Source organism: Ascaphus truei, chromosome 1 (assembly GCF_040206685.1).
Source record: "Ascaphus truei isolate aAscTru1 chromosome 1, aAscTru1.hap1, whole genome shotgun sequence".
Lineage (NCBI taxonomy): Eukaryota > Metazoa > Chordata > Amphibia > Anura > Ascaphidae > Ascaphus > Ascaphus truei.
The window spans coordinates 391,267,998-391,289,989 of record NC_134483.1 but is presented as its reverse complement, the minus strand read 5'-3'; the positions used below and the strand labels follow the sequence as shown (position 1 = coordinate 391,289,989).

General features: G+C 40.6%; 1 protein-coding gene across 1 annotated transcript in view; it reads right to left on the bottom strand.

Annotated features, from left to right (window-relative positions):
• The window catches only part of SPOCK3 (SPARC (osteonectin), cwcv and kazal like domains proteoglycan 3), a 419,107-nt gene that overhangs the window by 252,327 nt on the left and 144,788 nt on the right, over positions 1-21,992 (bottom strand). Inside the window, exon 3 of the mRNA XM_075611960.1 lies at positions 21,604-21,649. Within this exon, the coding sequence (XP_075468075.1) occupies positions 21,604-21,649 (46 nt within the window). The remainder of the gene's footprint in view (positions 1-21,603; positions 21,650-21,992) is intronic.

Below are 21,992 nucleotides of genomic sequence, written 5' to 3'. Positions count from 1 at the left end.
TTTTGCCAATGGAGTAAATTAATTTTTGGGATTTTAGTGGTTAAGGTAGAGGGTTTTTAGGGTTGGGAATTAGGGTAAGGGATTTTAGGGTAAGTGGTTTTAGCGTAAGGGGTTAAGGTTGTTAAGGAAGGGGTAATTTTAGTATTAAGGGTTAAGATTAGCGATTTTTAGCTGGAAGGTTAGAGGCTTACCTTAGCGACAAAATGGTCGGCAGAGATGTCCCTGTGGCAAGGTGAGTGGCGACTAAAGACCGCCAGTGATTTGGTCGCAGCGAAATGGCCATGACCAAATGTCATAAAGTGCTCCCTTAACTTATTTGTTAGTATCTGGTAATTTATTTAAATCACCTGTTAACCCCTGTGGGCAATATTCACCACCCTCTATGAATTGAATTATTTGTATCAATTTACCTGTATCATTAACCTTCCCCCATCACCCATTTTCATCTACCGCAGTCTCTCCCAATACTTTTCCTTGTTCACACACAATTATCACACCTTCCTCTCCCGACTATCCTATCCTCCAATTCCCTCTGCACCCTCTTAACACATCCTGGCACTGCCTAATGCGGCATGCTTTAGGCAGCAACCGAGAGGCACCCATTTGCTGTTTGTGCATTGCACATGCCAACTGAAAACACCACAGCTTCATGCTAAGTTATGACTTCAACCATCTCTCAGCTTTGTCCCACCATTACTCGGTTCTCACCTATTTATTTTCGCCTCCACACTTAGCTCCCACACTTTCACCCCTAAACACTCCTTCCCAATTTCCCATTCCCTACTGTCATAGATACATAGGTTGAAAAAAGACATGCGTCCATCAATTTCAACCTATGCTAAATTTAGACAACAGATACTTTATCCTATATCCGTACTCGCAGTATATTGATCCAGAGGAATGCAAACAAAAAACCAACATCCTTCCCATGTTTACTTATTTGGAATATCCCTATATATCTTTCCATTCTAAAACAATATCCAACCTTTTTTTGAACAAACCTATTGTATCTGCCATCACAGTATCCATGGGTAATGAATTCCACGTTACCTGACCTTACTGTAAAGAACCCTTTCCTTTGTTACTGGTGAAATCTCCTTTCAAATCTCTAACCTTAAGGGATGCCCCTGAGTCCTTTCTTCTGCCCTTGGGATGAATAATTCTTTTGAAAGCTCATTGTACTGCTCCTGAATATATTTGTATATAGATATCATATCCCCTCTTAGACGCCTCTTTTCTAATGTAAATATATCTAATTTAGCTAGCCTCTCCTCTTAAAGGTAGATTGTCATCCTCTTTATTAATTTGGTGGCTCTTCTCTGCACTCTCTCTAGTTCCATAATGTCTTTTCTAAGGAGTGGTGCCCAAAATTGTACTCCTTTTCAAGGTGTGGTCTTACTAATGCTGTATAATGGGGCAACATTATGTTTACTTCCCTTCCACCCATTGCCTGTTTAATGCAAGATAAGATCGTGTTTGCCTTTGCAGCTACTGCATGACTTTGGGCACTATTGCTAAGCCTCCTAAATCCTTTTCCATCAAGGTTTCCCCTAATTTATCCCTATTTATTTTGTAAGTCGCCTGTTTTTTCTTGCTTCCCAAATGCATAACTATTTATCTGTATTAAACCTCCTCTGCCATTTACCTGCCCAAGTTTTCGGTCTCTCCAAATCCTCCAGGAAAGAAATTATATCCTGCTCTAATTCTAGTACCTTACACAATTTAGTGTCCTCAGCAAAGATGGAGACTTTGCTCTCTATGCCAAACTCAAGGTCATTAATAAACAAGTTAAAAAGCAGGGGTCCCAGTACCGATCCCTGGGGTACTCCACTCACGACTTTAGCCAAACCTGAAAAAGTTCCATTTATGACAACCCTCTGTTGCCTATCCTTCAACCAGTTTTCAATCCAGGAGCATTTTTACTGAGTCCAATTTGCTTTATTTTGTACACCAGCCTCTTGTGTGGAACCGTATCAATAGCCTTTACAAAATTGAATAGATCACATACACTGGCGACACACTTTATTCGAGCTCGGCTAGTCCCACGAATTCGGGTATACCCGGGTGTATTGAGGTTTGTGACTGTTTTCTGCCCGAGTGCATTGAGGTATTTTCCAGGCAGGGATTGAAGCATTTTATTCCCGCTGGCTGCAATACTGCACAGTATATATATATATACTGCATTACAATTCATGAATTTATGCCATCTGGTAGACACGCGAAGCATTGCAGCCTATTAAATCCTAATCATTATCATTTAACAGATCAGCCGCCCGTCAGCCAGGCATGAACCCAGGCTGGGAAGGCAAACGCAACGGGGCTTGTCAGAGGTGAGGAGCGGCGCATTCCAGGTATCTGCCAGGTACATACTGGGTATTTGCTCGAATAAAGTGTGTCGGTGCAGTAAACTGCATTACCCTGGTCTAAATCCCTAGTTACCTCCTCAAAGAAACAAATAAGGTTAGTTTGGCATGATCTATCCTTCATAAATCCATACTGACTATTACTAATAATTTTGTTTTCCATTAGATATTCCTAAATATTATCCCATATTAAACCTTTCAAGTAGCTTCCCCACTATTGAAGTTAGGCTTACAGGTCTGTATTTCCCCGCTTGTGATCTAGCTCCCATTTTAAATATAGACACCACATCTGCTTTACGCCAATCTTGTGGTACTGAGCCTGTGGAAATGGAGTCCTTGAATATTAAATGTAATGGTTTGGCTATTACTGAACTTAACTCCTTGAGAACTCTTAGATGTATACCATCGGGGCCAGGTGCCTTATTTACTTTAATTTTATCTGATAAATGTGTTTTTCTAACAATGTTTTAAAGACTGCCCATTTATCTTCTACATTTTTCCCTGCAAAAACATCATCCCAATGTATTCCTTGCAGATTACTATAGTCCTCATTTTATTAAAATCTGCCTTTCTAAAGTTTAAGGTCCTGGTTGAACCTAAGTAATCAGTTTTTTGATCATTTATTTCAAAATTAACCATGCTCTGATCACTGTTACCCAAATGTTCCAGACTTCAATATTTGTTATTACTTCTACATTGTTTGATGTTACCAAATCCAGTATTGCCCCTCTCCTGGTTAGTTCCTCAATAATTTGGGTCATGTAATTGTCTTTAAGCATCCCTTAAAAACTGTTTCCTTTTGTTGTAATGATAATCTCATTGCCCCAGTTTATATCTGGATAATTAAAATCACCCATTATGCAAACATGACCTAGTTTTTATGTCTTCTCCATTTGCAAAGGTATTTTAGCTGCCTCAATCTCACAGATATTTGGTGGTTTACAACCTATCCTTACAAACATGTTCTTTATACTTTAACCTCCAATGCTAATTTCTATCCACAAGGTTTCTACATTTTCATCATTCCCTTCATAAACATCTTCCCTTATAATAGGTTTTAGATCCGGTTTAACATATAAACATACTCCATGCCTCTTCTATTTGCTCGATCATTCCGAAATAGGGAATAACCCTCTAAATTAACTGCTCAGTCATGAGTTTCATCCCACCATGTTTCAGTAATGCCTATGATACAGTATCATACTGCTCCCTTGCAGCTACTACTTAAAGCTACCCCATTTTATCTGTCAGGCTTCTTCCATTAGCAAGCATGCATTGAATTTTTTTTAAGTTTTTACCATTATGTTATCTGCTCCTTCCTTTCTGAGCCAATTGAGTTTAGTCTTTAGAAGTTTTCTAGTATTATCTGTATTTACTATGAGTGTCTCGCTGCTTGCCAAACTCGCACTGCCCCCATTCTACCTCCATGACCCCTTGCTATTTCTTTTTCTATTCTATTTAGAATATCTGTCTTTTTCCCCTCCCTCCTCCATCTTCATCTCCTTCACTCTGCTGCCAATAACTCCATCTGGTTCTCACATCACACCCTCACGCCCTCATCACCAAAAATAGCCAGAAACGCTATGCCCTACTCTCTTCCTCTAATCACTCCAATCTCATTCTCATTACACCTTGTCTGTCCCTTTCTTGTGCCCTATGGAATGAACAAACTGTGTACAGCAAACTTATTGCAATACACGACTTATTCCTTTCCAACTCTCTCAACCGTTTAGCCATTACAGAAACCAGACTAACCCCCTCAAACAAAGCCTCTCCTGTTGCAGTTTCCATGGTGATCTCTACCTGATTAGGCCATTCTGCTTTGAGAAAGGCCAAGTGTGGCCGAAATGTCAGTCATTTTGTTGGCAATAAATTAGTGTTGAAAATTCCATGAAGCCCTGTTCTTTATACCTTCCATTGATCTCTACCTCAGCCATACCCCCAGACCACAGACTAGACAGGGTGGAGGAGTTGACATACTACTTTTCCCACACTGCACATTTCATGTCATTCCCAATTTCCCTCCCACACCCTTCAAAGTCCATGCTGTCCATCTGTTTTCTCCCCCTTTTCTACATGTTGTTGTCATCTATCATCCACCTGGTTCTACATCTCAATTTCTTGACAACTTTGCGACCTGGCTTCCTCACTTCTGACACACCTATTGTCATCCTGGAAGTCTTTAGCATACCTATTGACAATCACAATGCCACTTCAGCTGTCCATGTTATCTCTTTTACCTCCTGCTATGGTCTCTCCCAGTGGACCATCTCTCCTACTCAGTGTAATGGACGCTCCCTTGATCTGGTTTTCTCCTGCATTTTGCTCTGTCTCTACCTCCTCTCCTTTCCCTCTCTCTGATCATCACATCCTAACATTTAGCTTCACACTATCTTCTGCACCCTCCACAACAGCTACTTTCACATGCACATACAGAAACTTACATATTCTAGACCCCATAAACCTTCAACATCTTTACAACCTCTCCTCTCTCACATCTGTAACCTTTCCTGCTCAGACCTGTCTCTCTATACAACAGAAAACTTGGGGAGCGCAAGTATCGAGAGGAAAAAAATAAAGACATAATGGTGCAATACTGTATCTTCCATGTTGGTAAGATGAATAATATGGTGTAAAAATTGCACTCACATTTTCGCTTATTAAAATAAGCATGTATCTTTTGCAGTCTAAAATGTTGTTTTAATTCTTGGAGAGTGTGAGTGCACACTCTGCTACTCTATTTTATTTATAAATTACTTTTTTTTTTTACTATCTGCACTATCATATCCTCTTTTTTCTTTCATTATGAGATACCGTGAAAATACATTATCTATTAACCTGTTCCTTGCCGTGATGGACACATACATAGAAAGCGCTTGTGGCAGAGCAAAAATGATGGTCCAGATAAAGTACAATAGTCGCTAGGAAGACTAAAAAATGAATTCATAAAAACAACGTATCGTTAAGGAATGGGAGCAGCTGATGAACTCGTTATTGATTATGCAATCAGACAGTAGCATTCTCATCTGCGTGCTTGCGTTTCAGCAGGAGGATATTTTGAACACACATTACCTTACTGGGATTTAAACGTGAACAACAGCTTTATACTAGTGTTACAGATGTCTTTAACAGCAAAGCCATACGTCCTGGTAACAAAAACTATGTAATTAACATGATAGTTTAAGTAAATCTTTTAAATTACAGTAAAATGTCACATGACTTAACTAGCAGACTTAATGCGTCACATGCGTCTTAATGCGTCACATGCCACTGGTTCTCTTATTATTACAGATGTACAGTAGCCATCATTATGGCACCCATTATTGTGCAGTAAAGCACTAAATTGTGCTACTTGCAACACCACTGTATTGACTTGTGTAGCCCTGGTAAGTTTATGGGCTATATTTCTACTCTCCTCCTGGTAGTAATCCCTGTGTAAGGGTAGGTTGCCAGGAGTGATCATGGATTTTCCCTGCTTCAGACAATGCACTGAATCAGTGAAGGTAGGTCACCTGATCCTGTGTAAAATCAAGAGACACAGGGGCGGTGCCTGCTGAAGATTTTTAGGGCAGAGTCACTTACTATTTAGAGTCAGTCTGGGACTGTGAGTGCTGAGAATGAGGTAGCCACCTGATGAGTAGAGCTGTTAGATTTATAGGTGGACCAAATACCTCCTGCCCTGCTTAGGGGGCAGGGGAAGAGCTAGACCCACTCTGGCCCTTGGCCCAGAGTGGCATCAGGGGTATCCTGAAGGAGGACAGCTGGCTGTGAATATATAATCTGTACATGTCTGCTGCTGCTGAGAATAAGCTAATAAAGAGCTGCTGCTATTTAACGAGACAGTGTGTGAGACTGGAATCTCTCATCCCTGGGAGCGGATTATGCTGTAGGGATTCCACCTCATATCCATGGGGCCTGCGACAGATGGAGGCGCTGCACCATTAGAGGAGAACGAAGGCATCCACCCCAGAAACCTGTCCTGTTGTCCCCCATGTAACTGCGGGAGACTCAGGCCCTCCTGTTGCCAGCAGGTATGCACCACACTCAGACACGTAGCCAGACCTTGAGACACCCTATGGTACCCGATATGAGGTTGGGGGGGGGGGGGTGTCGATGCGTTACACTTGCATATTGCACAATAACACATTAAAATCCGAACCAGGAGAAATGCGTTATCGCGCGATAGCAGGTGGAATCTGTATGATCCTGCGAAGTTAAAACGAACGTGCCACATTTTAAACAACTGCTGATTATGACTTTATAGTTTCAGTTAATATTTATTTCACTTAGACAATGCACACATTAAAATATTTCTGATGCCCTTCAATATTTAAAGCACTAGCTCACATCAATGAAATATATTCTATCGAATTTCCAAACATAAAAAACAGTTCTAACAGGAAGTACTGTAAAATATTGAAAGCTATTATTGTGGATTAAGAGGAAGATATCATACAAAATCAACATAAAAGGCTAAGGAATGATCTGTATTCCATGATTCTTTGATCTTTTGCAAAATTATATTTTCTGGAAGGAAGAAATTTTTCTGGGGGAAGAACATGCAATGAGATCCTCCTTGGCATTCAAAGTAGTGTAGCTCATTTTCAATAAGCACAGAAAGTGATTTCGTCCCTTTTGATATGGTGTACTGTTTAACAAAGCAAAAGGGAATTACAAACTGTAGATGTGAAATACCCTATAAATCACAAACCTGCAAAACTGCATGATATTAATATAACCTGTTGCATTAAAATTACATTAGATTGGCTCATGCAGAATACTCTATTTTGGTATGAAGACATTTTTGCAAGACTACAGGCTTTTGCAGTTTAAAACGGCACTCTGCGCTGCATGTTTTCTTTATACACATATACACACATGTAAAGATGTAGCCAGACTTACTGTCCCCAGAACTGAAGGAAAAAAAGCAAAAAGCTGCAGCTCAGGGGACAGTAAAAGCTGTGGCTGCCTCCTGGAGATACCTTTTTTAAAATGGAACCCCTCACCGAGAGATTTCCCACTGCTGAGTGATACCACAGTCAGGTAGATTACCCTGGCAATACAGATAATTTGTCTGGTTACATCTTTTTGGATGTATGGCATTTGTAAGAAACAAGACAATCTTACAAAGGAACCTTCCACTGTGCTTCAAAATAAAAGTGTATCCTGCCTGTGCTCAACTACGGATGTGAAACTTGGACCCTAAATGAAAAGAAGATTCCGGAGCTTTAGAAGTATGAAGAGACGTATGCTAGGTATTATCCGAAGACAGGAAAAATAATGAATGGGTTAAAAACAAATGAAAATGTCTGTGACACGTCACATGGGTGAAGAAATTAGAACAGCACTAGGTCGAACAAACTGCAAGAAGAAATTACCAATGTTGGACAGGGATGATACTTGACTGAATTCCACAGGGTATCGAAAGACCAACACGACGACCAAATGTACGATGAAAGAAGAAATCTGAAAATGTGTTGCAGCAACGTGGGGAATTGATGCTTGGAACCACAATAGCTGGGGAGGTTTTCATCAAGCCATTGATAAACGAGCTGTAGTTGATGTTATATATATTTATATAATACATATATATATATATATACACTGTTCGACAAACCTATACATTTGCTCGCCCCGGGCGAGTGGATTTAACCCCCGGGCGAGTAAATATTGGCCCAAGCAGCACACGTTTGGTACTAGGTGGCGAGTAGATTTTTTTGTGTGGCGAGTAGATTTTTTGGTGATTTGTCAACCACTGTATATATATATATATATATATATATATATATATATATATATATATATATATATATATATATATATATATATATCACAACAAGAAACAAACAGCACTCTAGTATGTCCAAAAAAGTACAAAATTGTATTCAAGCAATATCAGAAAAAATATATACAACATAAAATTAAAATTCTTGAGGTAATGAAATCCCTAAAACCTGTCCTGACTGTCAACTATAATTCCTGTGTAAGTATACAAGACCATATATTTATCACAATGAACAATACATGTATACTACACAGAAATAAAGAACCATTGTTAAACCTCATTAGTTGGACCAGGTGAAAAATATATATATATATATTTCACCTTAAACCCTAATACACCGGCCGGTGTGAGCTGAAGCATAAAAGATGCAAGACATCCCTTGATAATATATCACATAACACAGCAATAGGAAAAACCATACACTGAGAGCAGCATCCCTAGGTAGGAAAAGGGGGGTTAAAGTTTGAAATGGTAGCACTCTTATATAGAATAATCCCTATAAAACACAGTGTAGTAAGTCCCAGTATATTCCATCATTGTCAGCACAATACTTCCAGTGTGCAGCATACATTCAATCCGGATCCCAGATTTCCTAACAAGTCCTCTTCCTGGCAGTAATGACTAGTAAGGGTAGGTTTGCCAAGAATAATCATGGGTTTTCCCCACTGATTGCAGTGCAGTGAGTCAGAGCAGGTAGTGTCATCAGGCCTTGTGTCCAATTAGAGACACAGGGGTGGTGCCTACTAGATCTGTACTTAATGCATTGTACGTCCTGATTTAGCCAGTCTGCCTCTACCGTGAGAGAGGCAAGGTTAACCCAACTAAGCTGTCAGGGCTCTGGCAGTTTGAGGCCCTCCCTTAGGGGAGCGGTGGGAAACCAATACCTCTTATCCCACAAGGAGATAAGGGAAGAGAAAGAACCACTCTTGATGCCCTTTGGCAGGGAGTGGATCCAGGGAAATCCTGAGGGTGGATACCCGAACAACTGCAGTCAAAATCTGTGGATGCTGAATACAGAAAGACCAAATAAAAAATCCTGTGTTTTATTTTAAACCTCCTGCTTAAGAGTGAAGTCTATTAGGAGGAGGGGGAAGAGATTCTTCTGCAGAGACTTCACCCCATACACCTGGGGGCTGCACACGATGGAGGCACTGCACCTGTGAGTACTATTCGGGCAAGACCCCAGAAGCCTGTCCTGTTCTTCCCCTATAACCACACTAAGCCATGTAACCGGAGTGAGTTTCCCACAGAGAGGCCCTATGTGAGATTGGGTGGGGGAAACAGGGTTACATATATATATATATATATATATATATATACACACACAGAAACAATTAGTAGCGCTAGTGAGTGAATGCTAGTGTTAAAATGTGCAAATTAATTCTGTATATGTGTATTGTGTAAAAAGGATTAAATGAGTGTAGCAAGTGAATATGTGAGCATCAATTGATTATAGCATAGGGTCAGTCTGTACGGAATAGGCAAAGCTTCTGTGTGGTCAAGCCTGGCCAAATGTAAACAGAAAACAGGAGAAAAAGAAGCGCTAGTTCCGTATGATTGAAAATAAATATGTGTAAATTTTATTAATAAATAAATAACAATAAAATTTACACATATTCATTTTCAACCATACGGAACTGGCGCTTCTTTTTCTCCTGTTTTCTGTTTACATATATATATATATATATATATATATATATATATATATATATATACAGTGTTTGACAAACCTATACATTTGCACGCCCCGGGCGAGTGGATTTAACATCGTGGCGAGTAAATATTGGCCCAAGCAGCACACGTGTGGTACTAGGTGGCGAGTAGATTTTTTTGTTCGGCGAGTAGATTTTTTGGTATTTTGTCGACCACTGTATATATATATATATATATATATATATATATATATATATATAATTTAGAGGTTGGCAGGGTGACTAATTAATCTAATGTATTCCCGATGGAACCTGGGTTTCTGCAGAGCTTCATGATCCCTATAAATACTTCTCCATACTCCGTATCTGCACACTCCCATGATGAAGTAATTTCTATGGTGCGGGAATGCTTAGGGAATCATTGCTGAAGTTTGACAACATCACGTAATCGGTCCGAGATGGAGGTTTCGTGCCAATTTCAACTGATTCAAACAGGCTATACCTGCTGTCTTTATTGAAGCTTTTCCCATTGGAGCTATAGTGCCGGCATTAATGATGTCAAATACGATCGCAGCACTCGATTGAAGTTCATTCTTGCATCACACTGGTTTCCTTGGCTACAGCGCCAGAGACAGGTTCCATTCCTGCATAACGCTGTTTCCTGAAATCACAGGACCTGAGATGGTGTGCGGTAAACCCTGCCAGTGTTATACTATATACAACTTTTTTTATTTATACCAAGTGAGTTAGCATTTATCTGAAGCGTTTTATTAAAATCCTATATATATTTTTTACCTTATTGCACTATGGAGCGTGCAATAGCATATCCAAAGTTAAAGTTTCATCGAAACTTGCATTATAACACCACATTTAAAGTTGCTCATAACCAATCCACCTCAAATTTGAGATTTCAGGGTGAATTGTGCTGGAAGGTTTGAGCACCATTGGTCATATCCATTTGATATAATTATCAAATCTATCAAATCATAGGTTTCTGTGAACAATTTCACAGTGAAATATAATGAATGAAAGAGTCCTTGTGATTAATTGCTATATATGGTGTATTCTATAGACTCTATAGGATAAAAATCATAGAAATTCAATGAAAAAAAGCTTTGCTAAAGAATAGTTAAGGTTCGTAATCAAACCCTTTATAAGCCTGTACATTTGTAAATGAAGGGAACACGTAACCTTAACTTCCCACCATGATTTGCTGATATCATCATACATGACCTCACAAATGACATCACATATGACATGATCCCATTATCCCTATTTACATCAGTGAATAGAAAACAGAAAAAAAGTGCGCTACTAGATATTATTCAAAAGTAAGTGATTTCGTGAATAACCACCACACTACAAAGTATACACCTCTGTGATTAAGAATAGTTAACATCAACCTCTGATAAGATAATGAGGGTGTCTGCTGCTGCTGATATCAGAGTGGCTCGGCACCCCTATATACAGTAACAATGAACGACAAGAATAAACAGCGCACAACGCATATAGTTAAGTAAATTCAATAAAAATTATATATTAGGTACAGGTGAAATATCTGCGTACATCAAGGGAAGTTAAACAGGCATTTAAGGAAGTCTTGGCTATAAAGGCTGCATTTTCAGAATGGAGACACTTACTTGAGGGGGCAAATCATCCGGTTACCATTCTTACGGATCACAGGAACCTAGAATTTATTCGCTCAGCAAAAAGACTCTCTGCCCGACAAGCTCGGTGGGCCTTGTTCTTTGCACGTTTCAATTTTCACATTTCTTATTGTCCAGGCTCTAAAAATAGGAAGGCTGATGTCCTGTCTCGACTGCCACTTAAACCTTCAACAGGAGAATAACAGGTAGAGACCATTCTACCAAAAACACATTTCCTAGGCAACGCGTTTTCCTCTGACCTCCTTACCAGGATTAATAGAGCCTATTCCAATGACACCTTCCTTCATAACCATCCACCAGATGCTGTACTGTTCCTACGGGATGGTTTAAGGAACTTTAAAGACCGTATGTTCGTCCCTAAGGAAGTAAGACTAGAAGTACTCCAACTAATGCATGACTCCCAACTCGCCAGCCACCCGGGTGTCCTCAAGACACAGGAACTGCTGTCCCGCTCATTGTGGTGGCCCAAACTGGCACAAGACATCAAAGACTACGTTCTCTCATGCAAGATCTGTGCGGTACACGGAGCACACAAACGGCATCAGATCGCCTAAACAGATGTTCCCCTGCAGTGGAGGAGCCATTGGGAGTCATCTGCCACTGTTTGGATGTGCCTATTAACTCCTATCTTGTTGGATTCTGATTTTTGTAAACCGGAACAGCAGCGCAACACAACTCATGTATTTTTAGACAGACATGGTCTCTATTATATTTTAATAAATTAGCTTTTCTGTTTATTTCAGCAGTGTTTTGATTGTTCATTGTTTGTTAGTGTGTTAGTCTTGTCCTGTTCTAGTTGTTTGTTGTTATGGTGTTTATGCAGCAGTACACACTATGATTGTCCCTTGTGTTTAATTCCACATGTCCTGAGGAATCTTCTTCGTGGATTACTCAATTGGATCCGGATGTTCCAGATTGGACTTCTGTAATAAGGTTTTCATATTACCTTATAGTTGCATTTATTGGACTTTTTTGAGGCGCCGGTTTGTATTTGTTATATATTGGTATAAAAAATATTTAATCTGGTCTGTTTGAAATGTGGCTATTGACAGCTAATTTCATGTAGTAGAAATGTATCTTACCTCCGTCAGGATTCTTATCAGATTCCCATACCAAAGGTTGCTTATCTAATATGTTTGATGTTAGTCTGTTGACATCTTTAATTTGCTTGTTGGCCATGTGTTAGGTATTATTGAGCAAACTAGCACGGATGAATCGGTATAGATTCAGGCACACAATTGGGGAAAGCATTGCAGGTGCTTTGCATTGCATTAATAGTGTGCATATATAAAGTTCATATTTTAAGTGCACTAGAAGAGTTATGTAGTAATTTGGAAGGGGAATTATCCAGTATTATTAACACATCAATTGGCAATTCTACTGTCTGCTTTGAAACCTTTTCAACTCTACTAAAGTACGGCACACAGCTTTATTTTTTTTGTGTTTTTTTTTTACTTACCCCAATTCTGTTCTTTACTGTGGTCTCATGTAAATGTTACTCTTTCTATCCACTGCAAAATTCAAACTCCTGTCCAACACCCAATATAATCATACACCATGGACTACTTAAAAGCCTTGCATTATCTACGGAATGTTGGTGAAGAGCGCTGAAATCCATGACACTAACCACTCATTCTAATGGCAAACATCGCAACTTTGCTGTCTGGAGACAATTACTCAAATTTCTATTTATACTACTCAACCCAGGCACTTCCTTCTCAACTCTGTTCCATAACCCCGATAATGCCCCGTTTAATTTCCAAAAAGGCCTGTGCCCCATAAAAATATATGAAGTCCGATGAACTAAGGGCATGGTGCCCTTTGCATAAATCTTAAGCCATCCTTCTCACTGAAATATGGCTAACTCCTAAAACACTTGATGCATCTATCTCCATTCAAGGATACTCTATTTTTTTTAAAGATAGGTCAAAGAAAGGAGTAGTGCTGTTCTTTTATATTGAAGACACCTTACAATTCATGCTTCTAAATTGCCCCCTAGCCCAACCTCTTTTGAAATCCTAGTTGGTATAATTTTCCTCCCCTTCTCTAAGCCTATTGTTATTGCTGGTGGTGTTATCTACTGTACCACCCCCCAAAAGCCCCACCATAATCCCTGGATGATAGCACTAACTTTCTTGGTACAATTTCCTCTCTAAATGTGAAGAGCTAGTTCTAGGTGATTTTAACCTCAATTGGCTTGACCCTAAAACAATCAACTCTGGACTCAATTCAAGTCATTAAATTTAACCCAAATAATTTCCCACACGGACAAATCTGACAACAATTCTTTGTTAGATTGGAGCATATCCTCTTGTCCCAATAGAATCCAATCTTCTGCTATAATTCCTAACATTTTAAGCGCCCACTCAATAGTGTACTGGGAAAGCAACATCAAACCACCCAAGTCAAGCCCTAGAGTTTTACTTACTAAAACATTTAGAAACTATTACGCACAACAATTTCTGGCTGATCTTACTCACTGCGCTTGGTGCAGAATCAACTTGATACCTGACCCTGATTCTGCGCTTTATTATTTCCAGTTCTTAAAAATCTTTGATACTCATGGTCCAGTACGCAGAATAAGAGTACAGGGAACCCATCGTCCGTGGGTTGCAACCAACCTTATTGCACTACACAATCTTAGGGACGCCTTGTGGAAAGATACAAAGTAACTGGCACTACCAAGGACCTTAATAACAACAGATGCCTGCAGAATACATGCACAAGGCAAACAAGACTAGAAAAATCCCAATATTACACAGACAATCTTTATCAAAATACATCAAATCCAGCCAACTTCTGGAAGGTCATAAATAATATATTTCAGCCTTCTAGCCATCAACAACCATCTAATATCAAAAGGGATTATACTACTTTGACAAATCCCACTGACATTCGAACGGATTCAATGAATAATTTGTGGGTTGTGCTACTTCCTGCTATCAAAGCATAACCCTACTTACATTCATGGATCCCAAACTGTGAGAACCCCTATATCTCCACCCCCTTCCAACAGTTTAAAATTGAATGTGTTCCAGTAGCTGAATAGGAGATTACACAGGTGCTCCTAACATTAAAATTAAACTGCCAATGTGGCCTGACTTACTGCAATCAAAGTTCCTATGATTCGATGCCCCAGCTATTGCCAAGCCGCTTGCCTCCCTAATCAACTCTATTTTGTCTTCAGGCCATATCCCACAGACCTGGAAAACTAATAGAGTTGTCCCAGTCTACAAAAGTGGGGACAAAAACATTGTCCCCAACAATAAACCAATTTCTTTTCTTCCAACACTATGGAAAGTCATGGAAAAATGTGTCTACTCCTAATTAAGCGAGCAATACTATACAAGGACATATTTCCGTACCCAACTCCAATCTGGCTTTTGCCCAAGTCACTAACAGTAACAATCCTCTTAAAAGTTTGTAATGAGTTTCAGTGTGAAGTGGAACTGCAACAACTAACTGATTTAATATGCCAAGATTTTACAAAGGCTTTTACCACTTTTGACCATGTTATCTTGTTAAACAAGCTTCAGAGCTCTGGAATAGGAGAACATGCTTTAAAATGATTTATATCGGGTAGATCCCAATATGTGTCTATCTCAGGCTCTAACCCCTTGGATACATCCTGTGGGATTCAGCAAGGCTCTGTCCTGGGGCCCTTACTCTTTTCAGTCTTCATTAATGATCTGCCTACTGCATGTTAGGCCACTTTAATGCAAATGTACTGTATACAGATGACACAAACTTATATGCACACAGACCTAGCGTCTGACTTTAACACGTTCTTTAAGGTGACTTTTCAAGACTTGAACGCTGGATTTCCCAAAATAAACTCTTTTTAGGCACTGACAAAACTGTAACGATGGTATTTGGGACAAAGGCAACATTTCTAAAGCTTCCAACAACAGAGTTACAGTCCAGACTCAACTCTAAAACCATTCTAGCCCCTGTCAATAGTTTTCAATATCTGGGTATATGGTTTGACTGCCATTTAACTTTCAGGTTGCATATTGATAACCTGACATCCAAAACCTATGACAAACTGAGTGTACTTTATAGGAATAAATCCTTCCAGTTGGTCATAAAGCGCATTGCACTTACTGTATGCCACAATTGGCTTATGCCAATTATGGACAAAGGGGACATAGTATATGGTACAGTACCCCAAATCACCTTTGAAAACTAGACTCCCTCTACAACTCAAAATGCCACTTTGTCCTACAATGTAATTACAACACATACCACTGCAAATTTCTCCAAGAACTAGATTGGCTATCTTTTGAATCCATGTGCAAAATACAATTTTCTGTCTTGCATTCAAATACTTTATGGGCAAGCTACCCATCTATCTGAAAAAGCTCCTCACCCCTACCACATGCAGCATTTATCATCTGAGATCTGACACCAAAAGACTGTTCACGGGTACCAAGGTTCAATAAAGAATCTGGTCACTCCTTCTGTTATGGTGCACCGCACGTGACACTCAAAGCCGCCTCCAGTTTAAGTTCTTTCAAGACTTCATATGTCTCACATTTTAATTGTGTCTGTAACTGTTAATTATCTGTTAAATATGCCAATAACATTGTATTGTCCTCAACTTTTCATGACATTTTTGTAAATTATTATTATACTAGCTGAGAGACCCGGCGCTGCCCGGGACCAAAACCTCCCGCTCCTTCCTATCGCCACACACCCCGCCCCTTTCCCCTCGTCTCTCTCCGCCTCCCCCCACCCATGCGCAACTGTGGTCCTTCCCCCCTCTGCGCAGGTCCGGTCCTCCTCCCCCCCCGCGCAGCACACAGTGCCACACACACCGTGAGACACACAGTGCCACACACACAAACCCAGTGAGAGACACACACACACAGTGTCAGACACATACACACACAGTGTCAGACACATACACTCACACAGTGTCAGACACATACTGTACACACACACAGTGTCAGACACACACACACACACAGTGTCACACACACACATACACACAGTGACACACACACACACAGTGACACACACACACACACAGTGACACACACACACACACACACACACACAGTGACACACACACACACACAGTGACACACACACACAGTGTCACACACACACACACACACACACACACACACACACACACACACACACACACACACAGTGTCACACACACAGTGTCACACACACACACACACACACAGTGTCACACACACACACAGTGTCACACACACACACACACACACACACACACACACACACACACACACACACACACACACACACACACACACACACACACACACACACACACACAGTGTCACACACATACACAGTGACACACACACAGTGTCACACACACACACACACAATGTCACACACACAGTGTCACACACACACACACACAGTGTCACACACACAGTGTCACACACACACAGTGTCACACACACACACACACACACACACACACACACACACACACACACACACACACACACACACACACACACACACACACACACACACACACACACACACACACACACACACACACAGTGTCACACACATACACACATACTCACACACACAGTGTCACACACATACACACATACTCACACACACAGTGTCACACACACACACCCAGTGTCACACACACACCCAGTGTCACACACATACTCACACACACACAAATGTCCTCGGGCACCCACAACAACTGCAGTGACGACCCGCCCGTTCCCCCCACCGGCGGACACCAGCCACCTCCGTCTAGTCTCCGCGCTCCCACCGGTCCAGAAGGCGCCTCTATCCTGTCCGGGCGCTCTGAACGGTGGGGGCGGAGTATGCAGCGCAGGCTGCCGAGCACACAGCAACCTGGAGCGGGCGCGAGGGAGGAGGCTGAAGTGCCCGATGAGCGGGAGCAGCCGCAGGCTGGAGCCGCAGGGTGCGCGCACCGCCAGGCCGCTGGAGCACACGTGCAATTGACAGGGAGGCACCGGGGAAAGGGGTGGGGGGCAGGGTCCGGGGTGGACCGACAAAGTGGGCAGTAGGGGGGGTGGTGACACCTGGGGGGCATGGGGGTGCTCTATCCAGGGAGGGGGGGGCAGGTGGAGGTGATACCCAGGGGGCAGGGGGCCTTAGCGGGAGACAGGGACACAGAGTGGTGTGACCAGGCGGGGTTGGTGGTGGGGGAGAGGTGAGGCCGGTGAAGAGGAGCGGCGGAGGTAGTGTTGTGACCGGGGGGAGGGAGGTTGGTGGTGGGGGAGAGGTGAGGCCGGCGCCGAGGAGCGGCGGGTGGTAGTGGTGTGGATGGTCCTGCTAAGTGAGATTCCTAATCCAAGTGAGGGCAAGAGGTGCAATGTGAGGGGTGGGGTGAGGGGGTGGGGGATGCGTCCATGGCCAATGACACAGGGGGAACACAGGGCCAATCACGCAGGGAGAAGACATACACACACAAACATTATTTCAGACTTATAGATATAGATTATAAGTACATCCTTAAAAATGAGAAGAAACTCTCAATGTATTATTTTCTGGTAAAACATTGTATACATAAATATATATTTGAATTAGTAATTTAGCACAACTTAATTATCACTTGCTCAGTATTTTAAATGGCATAAATGATAGAATATATTTTACATGTGATTATTGCATGGTTTTCAACTGAATATTATACTAACTCCATGCCAATAGCCTGTACAGTTACCATTGACAGTTCCTATTTTTTTTAACTTTAGAACTAAGTTAATAAGTCAAAATAAATCAAGAGTATGACTTATTTAAAGACCAGTAGGCAGTACTATACTACTTCATTGACAGATTTGACTTGGTTACTAACAAAACATATCAATCCACATCCAACTTTGGCCATTCGTATGTAAAAAAAAGTTCTCTGTATAGCATACTTTTTGATTTATAACTGTATGAAGAAAAAAAAGAGTACCCAATGTTATTATTCTTTTTTATGTTTAGTCTGTCTTATTGCACTTTAATATCTTGTGCTATAACTGTAGACAATGCTTAATTTGCAATCATATTGCTACACTAGAATAACGGTGTATAAAGTGTACACTGGCTCCAACCTAATATAAAGACCAGTTCAAACTGCTGCTTTAGCTTAACAGGCAAATGTGAAACCTATTTTAGGCTTTTGCATATAATTATAAAGCTGTGAGTGTAGAGAGAGGCAGAACTGGATATAACTGATTTAAAAATATTGGACGGTAATTTAAATCCTCTTTAAAAAAACAGGAAGCCAACAATGCCAGTAACTTCTCCGGTAAGTATCTCGTGAACCGGGGTGTCCACAGAGCTGAATATAGCGCTGTCCAGTCCCTGAGAACCCCCCAATTCCAGTTCCTCTAAAGAAAGAGTGTTAATTAGTGGGATTGCTGAAACCCTCTACAATAAAGGATCTTTTCATATGCATACAGGATGTCAAATAATGCACGCAACCATACAAAGCACTTTTATTGTGCTTGTGCTACTTGGGTAAAGGTCACAATGTTTTGCCTGCACGAACTGTCCATAAACTGACATTTTATAAATTATTTTATGACTTATTTGTTGTTTTGAGACATAAACTTGAGTTAAATCTATAAAGACAGCCAAAGATTTCTATTTTCAGCCAGACTTACAGCAACCATTCTACTACCACAGGTACAGTAGTATAACTGTGACTAGTTGCTACTGACATAGTATTTAATATGCTTTTTCTATGATACATGTCCTGAAAATATTGGGTAAAATGCTTAAAGAACTCAATCTGTTTAACAAAAAAACAAAGAAGTAAGTGTTTCACTGTACAAAATAACTATGCAATTAACTTGTTTTTCAGAATGCTCTAATTATGCAGCAGTTAGAATTAGTATTTATATTTTGTACAACAATAATTATTATTTCAAAAAGTATAAGAAAGCAAAAACTATTTTCTACTCCAAAATAATCAGCATGTTTTTGATACATACAATAATGGTGCCAACCCCATTATAGCGCGGTCCTCGGGGACGACCCGATCCAAACGCGTAATAACCGGGGTCACGCTAATTAAAAAAAAAATGCCCGCTGCACGCCCGATCGGGAGGAGGGGGGATGGGGGAAGAGGTGGAGTGAGGCGCCGGCAGCTGCACACGTCCATCGCAGCCATCGTACTTCCCCCAGCATTCCCCTTGCACTTCCCCCAGCAGTATCACTTCTACCAGCACCGATCCCCCGCCCTGATCCCCGCCAACAGCCCCGCACCCCAGCCCCGCACCGTTCCCTCCTGCCAGCAGCACCCCAGCCCAGCACCGATCCCCACAGCCCCGCACCAATCATCCCCCGCCCCAGCACAGATCCCCACAGGCTGCCCCACGATGCCCCAGCAGCTGACACCGGAGGAAGGGGGGTAGGGGGGGCTGTGTGCATGCTGTGAGTGTGCTGTGAGTAGAGAGTGTGTGCTGTGTGCAGTGTGCTGTAAGTAGAGAGTGTGTGCTGTGTGCAGTGTGCTGTGAGAGTGTGCAGTGTGTGCTGTGAGTGTGTGCTGTGAGTGTGTGCAGTGTGCTGTGAGTGTGTGCAGTGTGCTGTGAGTGTTTGCAGTGTGCTGTGAGTGTTTGCAGTGTGTGCAGTGTGCTGTGAGTGTGTGCATTGTGCTGTGAGTGTGTGCAGTGTGTGTGCAAAAAAAATGTTTTTTTTGTTTTTTTTACATTTTGGGGGCCACGCTCAAATCGCGTTATAAGCGGATTCGCGTTATAGCGGATCACGCTATAACAGGGTTAAGCTGTAGATAGATAGATAGATAGATAGATAGATAGATAGATAGATAGATAGATAGATAGATACACCCTGTAGACAGATAGATAGATAGATAGATAGATAGATAGATAGATAGATAGATAGATAGATAGATAGATAGATAGATAGATAGATAGATAGATAGATAGATAGATAGATAGATAGATAGATAGATAGATAGATAGATAGATAGACAGATTTGTGCAGGATCTTCCTCAGATCGAAACATTATAAAAATAATGGCTGACAAGGTGAAGTACGGAGTCCACAAGAGGTAGAAATAAAGGAAGAAAAGGAGGTTAGGAAGCAAGGGAAAAGAAAATAGGGTAGAGAAAACTTTACGTTTTGATTAGAAGGGTAGTTTACAGTGTTCTTTTTCTCTCCTTATTTTCATATTGTTTTCCTCTAAAAGAGGCCTGGTGCATTCAGGACAGTACAGTAGGTGGACAATTCCAATAAGTCTATAATAGGTTCTATTACCATACACCTGTTGTAACATCCTGTCCTCTCTGCACTCAGTTACAGCTGTTTAAATTTAGAGAACTAACTGGTCATAATTAGTAATAGCTGTGCCTCTTACATCCATTCGCTTCTTGTTTTCTGACACCTTCTTTTCAATGGTACTCATACACATCTCTTATCCTCATAAGATAAGGAGTTACTCAAGTGGCTGTTCTATAACTCTTCTCATTCCCAAGATGTTCAAGAAAGACTGGATACTTGCGAAATAAATGTTATAACTCAAAAATAAAGGAAGTTTTCATTCAGTGCCAGCAAGGAAAGAAAATGTATTCAATGTACTCTTCCTTTCTTCAATTGTGAGGAAATCCCAGTTAACTCATTAAGGTCAGCACCCTAGCTCAACTTTTTCTCCGTACCTTCCCATAAACATGTTGTTGGAGATAACAGAAATGCACTGGCATGGTATAAATGATTGATTTAAAAAATTAAAAAATCTTCTACATGTACAGTATATTCCTTTAGTGCTTAAGACATTCATATGGCACTTTTGAGACAAAATAGAAAGTTGCAATGTCATCAATACTGTAAGTGACATCCTTGCTTTTTATTGTAATCAAGCAGCTATATACAGTATGTGATTTTTTTTGTTGTTGTTAGAAACCAGCACAAAAAACGGAAATACCTCAAAAGCCAACGGATCCCCAGAGGTTGGTACATCTCTGTTCCCGCACCTCCACTACTCCCAGTTCAGTCAAATCAGCAATTACCCCTCACATTGAAAATATATAGCGCTACAGTGTAGCTTTTACTTCACAGACAAACATGACGCAATATTAAATAGATTTAACTTCATTAAACATGTGTAGTTTTCAAAATCCAGAAGATCAACTAACATACATTTATCTTACCTTCGTCAAAAGGTCTGCCAGGACTCCACGTGCGGAAATAATCATCCTAGAAGACAAACAGTACAGACAGAATGATTAAAATGATCCCTAAAACATGTAGTACCACTGGCAGTGAAGAGGTTAAACGCATGCAATAATTAAAAATAAAATATTTACGGCAGAAGTTGAATTTTAAAAAAAAAAGTGTACAAACCTCTACTTCCTGAGTGGGCAAGCACACAAAAATAAATAAGAAAGGATTAAATTACAGTATGAACAAATGACATTTATAGACATATTTAAAACAAAATGTTTGGCTAATCTACAGTACTATTAGTCACACAGAATTTGATCAAAACTGTTTTTTTTTTATTTGTGATAGAATAAAATTGACATATAATAGCACTTTG